We start from the raw sequence: 13,351 nt of genomic DNA on the forward strand, positions 1-13,351 counted from the left end.
ACTTGAGTCTTAAGCCTTTGAATGTAGTAGCATATAGTGAGCTAGGGGAAAGATGGGGAAAGAAGAAGCGTGTTTGTTGATAAATCACTAAGGAATAAACAAACAAGTGAGAAAAGAAAATTAACAATATGTGACAGGTCAAAGAGGTAATTAAAAGGGCTAAAAAAAAATAAAAACCTGCAAAGCATCTTACAAGGAATGGCTAAGATGATAGCAATGAGTTCTGAAAAGCAGCTCAAAATCAGAACAGCTAGAGAATTGGCAGAATCACTTGGTGATAAGGTGTGAAAGGAGCAGGGATGGATAACCCTAGCAGGGGAAGTCAATGAGCTAGCATGCCACTATGACCAGATGGCATTCACCTTGAGTTCAAGAAACACAAACATGAAATTACATTAAATGACAGGCTTAGATGCATCAACACATGTTATAACCACCATGCCAGAGTACAAGACCGATCTAAAAAACGGATTTCAAGAGGATCATCACAGGGATGACAGACCAGAGAGTCTGATTTCCATCCCTGGTAGACAGACTCCATCATAAAGAATGAGGCCACTGAACACATGCATAAACTGTTTGGTGGGAAAGAGTCCGCATGGCCTCTGTAAAGAAAAATCTGCCTCATTAACTTGCTGGAGTCCTATTAGCACTCAACGAGCACAGTGGTAAAGGACATTCTGTAGACAACAAGCATAAAGACCTTCCAAAATTCCTTGGTAAGTTTTCCAACCAAAGTCCAGTCAAGAAATAGTTGTCATGGGATTGGAACAAAGGCCTTTTTAAGAACTGAAACCTGGTGAAAAGAAAGGTGAAAGCTTAGTGATCACAGAATCACACAGAATTTCTAGGTTGGAAGAGACCTCAAGATCATCGAGTCCAACCTCTGACCTAACGCTAGCAGTCCCCACTAAACCATTTCCCTAAGCTCTACATCTAAACGTCTTTTGAAGACTTCCAGGGATGGAGACTCCACCACTTCCCTGGGCAGCCTGTTCCAATGCCTCACAACCCTTTCAGTAAAGAAGTTCTTCCTAACATCCAACCTAAAACTCCCCTGACGCAACTTAAGCTCATTCCCCCTCGTCCTGTCAGCAGGCATGTGGGAGAACAAACCAACCCCCACCTCGCTACAGCCTCCCTTGAGGTACCTATAGAGAGCGATAAGGTCACCCCTGAGCCTCCTCTTCTCCAGGCTGAACAAGCCCAGCTCCCTCAGCCGCTCCTCGTAGGACTTGTTCTCCAGACCCCTCACCAGCTTCGTCGCCCTTCTCTGCACCCGCTCAAGCACCTCCATGTCCTTCTTGTAGCGAGGGGCCCAAAACTGAACACAGTACTCGAGGTGCGGCCTCACCAGAGCTGAGTACAGGGGGACGATCACCTCCCTAGCCCTGCTGCTCACACTGTTCCTAATACAAGCCAGGATGCTCTTGGCCTTCTTGGCCACCTGAGCACACTGCTGGCTCATATTCAGCTGACTATCCACCATCACTCCCAGGTCCTTCTCTGCCTGGCAGCTCTCCAACCATTCCTCTCCCAGCCTGTAGCTCTTCTTGGGGTTATTGCGCCCCAGGTGCAGGACCCAGCACTTGGCCTTGTTGAACTTCATGCAGTTGACCTCAGCCCATCGGTCCAGCCTATCCAGATCCTCCTGCAGAGCTTTCCTACCCTCAAGCAGATCGACACACGCACCTAACTTGGTGTCATCTGCAAACTTACTGAGGGTGCACTCAATGCCCTTGTCCAGATCATCGATGAAGATATTAAAGAGGACCGGCCCCAGCACCGAGCCCTGGGGAACGCCACTAGTGACTGGCCTCCAACTGGACTTGGCTCCATTCACCACGACTCTTTGGGCCCAGCTATCCAGCCAGCTTCTAACCCAACGAAGCGCGCGCCAGTCCAAGCCAAGAGCAGCCAGTTTCTTGAGGAGAATGCTGTGGGAGACGGTGTCAAAAGCCTTGCTGAAGTCAAGGTAGACCACATCCACAGCCTTTCCCTCGTCCACCCAGCGCGTCACTTTGTCATAGAAGGAGATCAAGTTCGTCAAGCAGGACCTGCCTTTCATAAACCCATGCTGACTGGGCCTGATCGCCTGCTTCCCCTGCAAGTGCTGCGTGATGACTCTCAAGAGGATCTGCTCCATGAACTTCCCTGGCACTGAGGTCAAACTGACAGGCCTGTAGTTTCCCGGGTCTGCCCTCCGGCCCTTCTTGTAGATGGGCGTCACATTTGCTAGCCGCCAGTCAACTGGGACCTCCCCCAATCACCAGGACTGCTGATAAATGATGGATAGTGGCTTGGCCAGCTCCTCTGCCAGTTCTCTCAGTACCCTTGGGTGGATCCCATCCGGCCCCATCGACTTGTGCACATCCAAGTGCCGTAGCAGGTCACCAACCAGTTCTTCATGGATAGTGAGGGCCACATCCTGCTCCCCATCCCCTTCCACCAGCTCAGGGTACTGAGTATCCAGAGAACAACCGGTATTGCCGCTAAAGACTGAGGCAAAGAAGGCATTGAGCACCTCCGCCTTTTCCTCATCTCTTGTAACTAAGTTTCCCCCCGCATCCAGTAAAGGATGGAGATTCTCCTTAGTCCTCCTTTTTGTGTTGATGTATTTATAGAAACGTTTTTTGTTATCTTTAACGGCAGTAGCCAGATTGAGCTCCAGATGAGCTTTGGCCTTCCTAATTTTGTCCCTGCACAGCCTCGCTACATCCTTAAAGTCCTCCCTAGTGGCCTGCCCACTTTTCCAAAGATTATAAACCCTCTTTTTCCTCCTAAGATCAAGCCACAATTCTCTGTTGAGCCAGGCTGGTCTTCTTCCCCGCCAGCTCGTCTTTGGGCACGTGGGGACAGACCGTTCCTGCGCCATTAAGATTTCCCTCTTGAAGAGCGCCCAGCTTTCCTGGACCCCTCTGCCCTTCAGAACCGCCTCCCAAGGGACTCCACCAACCAGTGTCCTGAGCAGCTCAAAGTCAGCCCTCCGAAAGTCCAATACAGCGGTTTTACTGGTCCCCTTCCTGGCCTCGCCAAGAATAGAGAACTCCACCATTTCGTGGTCACTCTGCCCAAGACAGCTCCCGACAATCACATCTTCCACCAGTCCTTCTCTGTTTGTGAAGAGAAGGTCTAGCGGGGCACCACCCCTGGTAGGCTCACTAACCAGCTGCGTCAGGAAGCTATCTTCCACGCTCTCCAGAAACCTCCTAGACTGCTTTCTCAGGACTGTGTTGTGCTTCCAGGATATGTCAGGGAAGTTGAAGTCCCCCACGAGTACAAGAGCTGACGATTTCGCAACTTCTGTCAGTTGCCTGTAGAGTTCCTCATCCGTCTCCTCATCCTGGTTCGGCGGTCTATAGCAGACCCCGACCAGGACACTAGCCTTGTTGTCCCTGCCAATCCTAACCCAAAGGGACTCGACCTTGTCATTCCCAGCCTCGAGTTCTACAACCTCGAAAGACTCTCTAATATAGAGAGCCACACCACCACCCCTTCTGTGCTGCCTGTCCCTTCTAAAGAACTTATAGCCAGGCACTGCAGTACTCCAGTCATGAGACTGGTCCCACCACGTCTCCATGATGGCAACCAAGTCATAGCCTGCCTGCAGCACGATGGCTTCCAGCTCCTCTTGTTTGTTACCCATGCTGCGTGCATTGGTGTAGATGCACTTCAGCTGGGCCATTGCCTTATCCTCCGGCCTTGCCATTGTTCCCCCTGGCACAGCCCCAACAATCCTAGCTTCAGCCCCATCCCCCTTCCTACCTAGTTTAAAGCCCTCTCAATGAGCCCTGCCAGCTCCTGGCCCAGGATCCTTTTTCCCCTAAAAGATAGGGACCCGTCTGCGGCCATCAGGCCAGGTGCTGAGTAAAGTGCCCCATGATCAAAAAACACAAGATTTCTGCGTTGGTACCAGCCCCGGAGCCACATGTTTAACAGTTGGGCTTTCCGTGTCCTCTCTGAACCCCTCCCTGCCACCGTAGGGATGGATGAAAACACCACCTGCACTCCCGCTCCATCCACTAACCGACCCAGTCCCCTAAAGTCTCTTTTGATAGCCTTGAGGCTTCTCTCTTCGATGTTGTCACTGCCCGCCTGGACTATCAAAAGAGGATAAAGAGGATAATCACTTTTCAGGATAGGGAAGTGCTAGCAGCAAATCCTCCAAGGGCAAGTTCTGACAGCACTTTTATCCAGAATCTCTTATCAACAATCTGGAGAAAGGATGAAAAATAAACATTTAAGCTTTCTAATGATGCTATGTTCTTTGAATTATTCAAATGCCATACAATATGTCAATACAGTGCTTTGGCTACTTTAGTATTAAAACCAAAACAGAAAACCAGCAACACAACACTCACACAAGATCAGTTCTTAGATTACCAGTTAAAGTCTCACTCATGATGCCTTCCCTCAATGCTCTCCCTTCTCCTTGGCTCTCTTCCTAGTCAGACTCTACACATGTGCAGGAAGGTCAATGGGAGAAAGAATAGAGCAGCATAGATTCAAGGAGTTACACTCTTGTCTCTCCCAATTTTTGTCTTCAGAAGCATCAGGTATACACTGGACTTAGAAACAGGAGCGTATGCCAAATGAGATAGATGCACAGATACTTAGTTATTTTTTCTTCCAACGTATTAATGGGTAATAGTATCTTACAGTGTACATGCAAGCAGCATAGGATATAAGAAGATGATAAGTGGCCAAAAACAGCAGCAAGAGAAGGAAGTGCATACAAACTTGAAATTGATGCAGAACATAAAACAGAAAATTCAAGCAGCGAAGTAAACAGGACATGATATATTGCCAAAGCAAGTTTTCTAGTTTCCAGCATCACTAACTGAACAGCAAGAAGGGCAAAGAGGAGGCAAGGTCTTGAATCAGGACTCAAAACAGCAATAGAAGAAGGCATGTTTTAAGCCAATAATAAAGGGCACCACCATCTACTTCATGCTAGCTTGTGGGAAAAAAAAGCCCCGTTAAGAAGGAATGAAACAATGCATGCAGTGTTAATAGGCTCCAGTAAAATTTCATGTACAGTAATCCAGTTTGAGACTAAAAAAGAATATGTTATGTCTACTGAGTTAAGTTCATAATTTAGGAATGTGATAGGATATTATTATTATCATTAAACACAAACATGAAATTATTCATTATCATTTGATTTCCAGTGAAAGGTTACCTCATCTGTACAGACTTACCTTCTAGCTGCACTACAGTGCCACATAATTTGGTTTTAAGCCATTAGAACCAATAGAACACAAGTGGCACATTTTGTAGCTCATAAGATCTGCCTTTCTCCCTCCTCTATATAGCTTTCTTACTTGATATTTATTAGAGTTCAAAGTAAGTCTGTATTTTCAATATCCTAGACTAAGAATAATACCTAAAATAAGGACCGTGAATGGGAATTCTGCTTCTCTAACTTAATGCAAGTGTATCTACAATTAGGGTTGCTCTAATACAAATAAGTGACTAAATCATCTTGGGGACTAGGTCAAGCCTGCAGAATGAACTCCCATAAGATCTGTACAAACCTCTGTGTATTCAGTGCCAAGTTCAAAGCACACTCACTCCTTTTGACCTTGCTTTCATTAATGAAAAAAAAATGTGCATGTAAACATATATGTGTATGTAAAAAAATGTGTATGTAAACATGCTGTTTTTTCCCTAGGGGAAAGGAGATGAGAGAGAATAAGCCACACATGATATATTTGTCACAGCCACTCAATGCATTTAAAGACTACAGATGTCACGGTGATGAGGGCAGTGTGGTGAGCCTGAGCACAGATCTACAAAGAAAGATGTGAGCAGACAGAAACAATAGTCTGACAATGACAGGAGAAAAAAAGAAAAATAAAAGAAAAAGCAGAGGAACTAAAGTACACAAAGGTTATTATACAAACAAGAAGGGAAAACAGAAAAACAAAACTAGAGAAAAGTTGTTTTGTAGACAGGGAATTTATTTGAGGTGAAAGCAGACTTAATTCTGCCTCTTCGGGAAAGTTGGATAGAGGCTTACCTAAGCAGTAAGCAACAGAAAAGGGAATCAAGTAATCAGGTTATGTGTATAGAGGACATTTGTCATTGTATAAAAGCACACTTTTCACAAACTCAAAAATCGGTTAAATCAAGCTACTGTGGAACACAGTAGTCCCAACTAGAAGTCCCAACTTCTTCATCAACTCTAGGCTACATCAAAAGCATCACTACAATCACTGAGGTTACCACTTCAACACATTGAATTTCACTCCTGTCCTTCTGTGCATTTCAACTGGCATTTTATTGAATGAAAATAACAGGTAAGTTAGTAAAAAAAAAAAAAATCTAAGAATTGCTAAAAGAATATATAAGAATATGCTAAAATAATTTTTCTTCATCTCGCATTAATTGCGGAATTCCTCTGCAGTTTAGCAGTATTTGTCAGAAATGTTGCTTGATGCTGCAAGAAAAAGCATAACCTCCCAGCTAAGGTCAGGAAAACACTCTTCTCCCAAACCATAGAAATACTTCTATATTAAATTATTATCACGGAGACAGGAACATAATAAAACAATTAACCTTAGGGTAATTAAACTTCTCACTCCTTTTTAGAGAAAATAAATGCCTGTATATATGTATACTGGTCACTTATCACATCACCAGTAAAGGACAAATGAGGAGACAAGCTGTTAACAGAAATAAAATCATCCAGGAAATATCTTGCTCAGTTGTACAGCTTCCCCTCTCATCATGAGCAAGAATTTTTGAGTGGCAAATCCAAGTGGCAGTTGGAAGGAATGCTCAATAAAACTTTGTATTCTTAGATGATATATCTTAGTCTATACTAGACTAAACTTTTGACATATAATGCAAGAACGATGCAAAACCAAGCAGCATTTTCCAAACAAACAGATTTTGGTTATCAAGACTCAGAAGCATTGCTGGTTAACAGGCATCTGGCTACACAGAGGAGTGGATTCTGTCAGGAAAGACACTGGGGTGAGCTAGATCCAACCTAACCTAGTTAGGTAAGTTTGAAATTAATCTCAAAGGGAATGGAGAACGAACCCCAGAGAGAAGTCAAGGAACAATGGCTGGAGGAGAGCTGGCCTACTATAGGACAAACAGGAGAAAAGGTGACAGTGGATATGGTGTAATGACAAAGCTGCTTGAACACATTGAGCTTTTCTATGGAAGAGGTGATAGAGAAAAATGTATGGGTCATGATTAGAGAGATTATAGAAAGAGCAGCATTGTAGTAAATTAAGTGCTACAGACAACTTGACAGAGAAAAAATTAACAAAATCCATCAAAGAATTGCAATATCAAGGTTCATGGTTCCCATGGAAAATATTGTTCTGGAAAATAAAACCTGCTGGAAGGACAACAAGGAAGAATACAACAATCCAGGAGATTTCTGGAATGTCAGGTACAGGTGAAGGAAAAATTTGGAGAATTGGATATTCAGTATCAGACTTCACTGCTGGGACCAAAACACAGTAGTTTCAGATTTTAAGGGAAGGCAAACAACAAGGTAAAGATGCTGGACTTTATGAGGTTGGACTTTGCCTTTAATGTAGCCTCCCATGCAATTGTCACCTGTCAGTTTTCTAAAAAGCCAAACTGGCCAAGGTGAGCTGATTGAAGTTAGAATCACAGAGTAACTTGGAGACAACTTTCACAAAGCACATGCAAAAAGCAGGTGCAAGAGCAGCGTTACTCAGCCATCGTGACACGTTGCCAACTGCTAAGCTCAAAAAAGCAAAAAAGAACATACAAAAAACGAAGATGAGGATGAATTTCATACAAACAGATTTTCATTAGGATAGAAGAAGAATATAGAAATCTTGCCTAGACACGAAGAGTTGGAATTAGGAAGACTATGCTGAAGTCAGAGCTGGAAATGGATATAAATATTAAGAAGGGTTTCTACAGTTAAACCAGCAGCAGAATGTTTTTCACACCCAATCTATTTTTCAGTATTTTATTTTCTGTCTGGCATGATTTTCACAGATCCTTAACAGGTTTTTTTATTTAGTTCTAGAACTCTATTAATGTCTCCCTCAGGGTAAGAAATTAATAAAGCTCAGATGCCCTAAACTCTGACTATTATGTCTAAATTGTAATAACAACTAAACTTCAAAATCTAATTGTCTTGGGTACAAAAACACAGTAGTACTTTACCCCAAATTCCTTTGTTTCTCCTTATTACAGAGTAATAACTTCATCAGAAATAGATATTCTCCATCTGATTTTCTTTTGGACATCAACAATACAAAAGAACATAGTGAGAATTTCTGGCAACCTATGATTCTGTTTTGATGCACACGTATTAACAGTACTTCAGGTCTCAGGAAAAAGTCAAGCCCTTGTCCAGCAGAACTACAGATTCCTTCAAAATGTGTTTTCTTGATTAATAATTCTTGCAACAACTTAGCAATTTTCATCCTGAGAACATTTCTCCTATTATTATGGAGATAGCCATGTATGGTTTTGAAAGACAAAATGTTACTTTAAAGCAGACATAGGAAGTGTAGGTATCTCCATGCTTCTATATAACCTTCTAAAAATTTACATAAGGTTGTTAGGATAGTAGATTAAGTAGACTAGAGGAATCTTTCAGATGCTGTTATACAGAAGTATGCGCTCTATGATCTTGAAGATCTGCCTTCTCAGCATGTGGCTCAAGTGCCAAATTCAGATCTTTACTGTATATGTAAATACTTAGAATAGGGGAGAAAAAAAGAGACTGATTATACTTCTTCACCCACCAAGCCTACTCAGTTACCTTGTAAGAAGAGCCCATAGCTGAGAATTACATAGTTAAAGGACTTAAGGACACATTTCTGTTTTGAGAAACAGAAAATAAAGGTAATTCAAGATACCAGCTGCATGTGCTAGGAGACAATCTACTATGGAATGACATAAATAATTAAGTTTATCATCTTCATGAAAGTTTGTACCACAAAGTTTAGAAACAATCCTTGTCCTCCTCCTATGTCCTTAGTTTTAAAGGAAAAACAAATACAAAAGGCAAGAGCATATCTATTCCCATAGCATTCGGTAACATTGAGGAAAACAACTTGTAAGCTGAACCATTCTTTGTTACCAGCTCATTTAAACAAATGTCTGTTCTGTGGAAATTGTCTTTTGTTTTTTGTTTTGTTTTTTTTTCTTCCTTTGTGCATGTGTGGCTGGAAAAAAAGTATCAGTTACTATTTCTTTTCAACTTCAGCAACTGTCCCACACTGGATACTTTAGCACTGGTAACAATAAATGTCTTCTCCTATGTTCTTTTCTTACTGAGTACTCAAGGACAATTTTTATTTATTTATTTATTTAATCGTTTTAGCAAACAACTTAGAATCTACTGTTTATCCACACTTAGAATCCAATCACATACAATATTTCAGTAAGATGGAATAATAGATTTAGCTGAAGATCATACTGGTAAGTGATAAACTACATGGTATTATTGATATGGTTTTGTTTATTAAATGGCAACTGGAGTAGAAATAGCTTAAGTTTTAACATCTGTCCTTGTTCTTTCAAAATGAGGACATTTTCTTTCAAAAGGCTTCATAGCTTCTTTCATAAAATAAAACTGTCCATCTTTGCTTGTAAGACAGAAGCTAAGATAACAAAAGTATATACTTTTTTTTTTTTTTTTTTTTTTCCTCAAAGGTGCCTAACAGCAGGCTCAAAAGAAAGCTATTTAACCATGAACAAATTCCTCTAACCAACATATTTTGCTAGTGCCACAAATTTCAGCTCTGGGCTAAGTTTTTCCTTTAGTTTCTAAACAGGGTATCAGGATGCAGGAGAATCAAAGGTTGCCAAACTGCAGAACTGGGCTAGTATCAAACAGTCTTTTTCTGAACATAGAGGAAAACGGAGCTGATCTGAATATAGAAAATACCTCCTCTTTTCCAGCTATGATGGTGCTTAGTGATCTCTCTCCAGAAAATTTGGAGTGGTCTTTTAACTGTAAAGCAGAGACAAGCTGGAAACTAAACAGTCCAGAGAGTTTCAGGAGAGGAAGAAAGAACTTTCTGAATTCTGTGAATAAACTCTTGGAGTAGCAAAAAAGAGTTTACAGTAGCCTGACTTTTGCACCAATTCTAATTCCTACTAAGAAACCTGGGTTTTTACCAAACATGTTACCTCTCACATTTAGTTCAGGTTTATCATTAAACTCCCTTAATCACAGGTGATGAGTAAGAAACAGAGCTGTGCCATTTGAAAAACAACGAAGAGAGACAGTTATCACAGGAAATGAACAATTTCATCAATGAACAAGGATGAACTTTATAAACATCATATACATCATATATGAACTAAAATACGTAACAATAAACATTGAACAGCCCTGTTCTTGCTTAAATGGACACTTGACTCATCCTAGGAAGTCCTTTATCAGTACTGCAAGATGACAGAATAGGCTATACACGTTATTGCTCAGTTTATAAGCTACTTTGAAGATGGCTAGTGCTACTACCTATAAATGACACTTGATATTGTGCTTCAAGAACACACAATATACTCTTCCAGAAAATTTCAAGTACTTGCCTGTTTACAGCACTGTGCAAGAATAATTATGCATAACTTAGCAGGCTGTTCACAGTGTAAGGCAGATCAGCTCCTTAACAGGCTTAACTCATGTACTGGCTATTTAGAATAGCTTTAATGCTGCACATTAATGAATATGGTTTTAAAAAGAAAAAGTACTAACCCTGTAGAGAGGGTGGCACTTGTCCTTGAAACATGGTGCCAAACGAGCATAGATCTGCAGGCTGTAGTAATAACTTGCCAGCTGGAGAGATAACGCAGAATGCAATTGCTTTTCAAAGCATTTGTTGGCATCTACCACCTAGGAGAAAGAGAGCATTAATTTAGATGAAAGAATTAGCAAGCATACAATGTTAAGTGCACAAACTTTCTAAAAGCTTCTTGCTGTGATTTACAAATAATTCTATGTTTTTTTTGGCACAGAAATAAGTCACTAAATTCCTCTCCCCCCCACACACAAAGATAATTCTGTATTGTGATAATTCTGTATTCTGTATTTCTCCCTTTGCACACTTAACCAAAATGATCTCCAAACTAAGTCTTTCCTTCTTCTACACAATAAAGGTATTACCTGCATTTCTGAGCTATGCTGGAATTGTCAGTCAGGCAGTCTAACTTCTATCAAATGTGTTATTTCACCAGTACCACACTCATAAATCAGTCCAACAGCATTTGTTTAGAGCTACCTTTAAATGCGTCAGCCCAAACTTTTTTATTTATATTTAATTGATCTCAAAGACAAATTTTAAAGCCCTACAGAAAATACATTTCCTTATGAAATTCTGAAATCCAGAATAATATTTACTGGTAAAAGCATATTACATATATATATGTGTGTGTGTGTATATATATATATATATGTATATATAAAATCACTATCAACATACCTGTGGCAGTGCAAGCAGATAGGCAAGAGACAAGGCCATATCATTTGGTAAAGCATCGCTTGCCAGTTGTAGCAGAACTGCAACATACACAGAAAAGAAATAAAGGTTTGATTACTGACCCATCCAGCCTTGACAGTTAGCAAATTAAATGTTTTCAGTTTAACTTTATTTTATTAGACACTAGCTTGAAGCACCCTATACATACTTAATTAAACACTAATCAGCGCAATCCAGAAACAGATAATATGTAATTAAACTGCAGAACAGCTTTACCTTGACTTCCAGGCAAAGTGTTCCATGCATTAACCAAACAAGAATGTGACTGTGCAGTAACAGATGCTAAACAAAGCCACTGAAATATCATCTGAAATGATTCAAAACAAGTAGACATGTTGCTTGTAAAGTCAAGGCAGTGGTATAATGATGTGAACATTACAAAATACCAACCAGAGGAGTGTCACAAAATGTCTTTTCTTCAAGCCTGAGCTCTAATTCACTTATCACTGAAAGCAAGATTCTATACTGAAAACTTTTATCTTAAAAAAAAAATAAAGTGCAACAAGTAGCATACATTTTTAAGTAAGATTATTGAAACTAAGCAAGAAGTATAAGCAAGAGAATTCCCAGGCACTTTAGAGAGAGAAACAAGCTGATCTGGATCATGCATACTGTAAAATGTCACTAAGAAATCATCTAAATAAATCACTGACAGGTACACCTAAAATACATTATCCAACTGACAAGTTACACATAGTGACTTGGTACAGTTAGTTAATCTAAAGTTTGGATAACTATGTCAACGGGAAGGTATCACTAACTAGAATGAGTTCATTTAGTAAATAACACACGGATAATGAAAAAAGAAGCTTCCTTAATTGAATGTTCATGATTATTTTAATAAATTCTAAAGCTAAGCTTAGAAAGAAAGTAGCTGAGGAAAATGAACAGTTATGAAGAAAGTTAAGAAACCTGGAAGGATGGGCAAATTCAGGTCTTTTTACTGAATTCTATAAATTCAGATTAATCAATTAAAATAAATATAAATAATATAAATTAAATAGTGTAATTCTTATATCTGCTTTTCACTTCTGGCTTTAGGAAAAGAGAAGAAAAATAACAGCAACCTTTTATACAGTGATTCAAATCAGATTAGCTAGCATTCTTCTAGGATATTTACATTTCAATTGAAACTCAATAAAAAGTTAGGGGGGAAAAAAAAGAAAAGCACACATACACAAAACCATCTCCAAACAATAACTCCCCTGCTCCTGCCACATACTGCAATCAAAAATTTCAGCACAAGAACGCAGTAGAAATGAACACAAAGAATAATGATTCTAAAAAATATATACTTCCAGTACAACTGACAAAAAAATATCTGCTTTTCCTAAGTTTATACTAAGGGCTTTTTTAGTTTAAAAATAGAAATCATTATATTTTACTTTACACAAATAGGAGAACCAACATGGCACAGACACAATGTGATTGCCTGAGATTTGTTGGTTAATAACAGGATCTCATTTATATATTTTTCTGTACTAAATTGTCACCATGGTTATTACAGAAGCTTCAACAAACACTTAAAAAATAATGGTTCTGATGATACACTCAACATTTAGTTTTAGGGGTACAGAATGCAAATTATTAATTCCAGAAGCAACTTCAAAAATCTTAGGAAATGTGGATCAGAAATTGCTTAAGGAATTTTAAATATACAAGGAAAAAAAAATGTTGTTTTCATTTTTTCATGGACTTTTTTTCCAAAGCAGCAGAACCCTCTTTCCACAGCTTAGCTCTTTGCACATTTTAAGAAAGTCTCAAATGCTTTTATTTCCACATTGCATAAACTACTCTTAAGTGCATGCTGGCAAGAAGCATTTTTATTTTACACACACAGACCTCCCAGTGAATTC

The 13,351-nt window shown here is 39.9% G+C and overlaps 1 protein-coding gene across 1 annotated transcript in view; it reads right to left on the bottom strand.

The window, feature by feature from the left end:
* Nucleotides 1-13,351, bottom strand: part of NBAS (NBAS subunit of NRZ tethering complex) — a 185,922-nt gene that overhangs the window by 84,591 nt on the left and 87,980 nt on the right. The window contains exons 39-40 of the mRNA XM_032184498.1: nucleotides 11,439-11,515; nucleotides 10,715-10,852 (exon numbers count right to left, since the gene is read on the bottom strand). Of these exons, the coding sequence (XP_032040389.1) occupies nucleotides 10,715-10,852; nucleotides 11,439-11,515 (215 nt within the window). The remainder of the gene's footprint in view (nucleotides 1-10,714; nucleotides 10,853-11,438; nucleotides 11,516-13,351) is intronic.

The sequence above is a fragment of the Aythya fuligula genome, chromosome 3 (genome assembly GCF_009819795.1).
Source record: "Aythya fuligula isolate bAytFul2 chromosome 3, bAytFul2.pri, whole genome shotgun sequence".
NCBI classification, from domain to species: Eukaryota; Metazoa; Chordata; class Aves; order Anseriformes; family Anatidae; genus Aythya; species Aythya fuligula.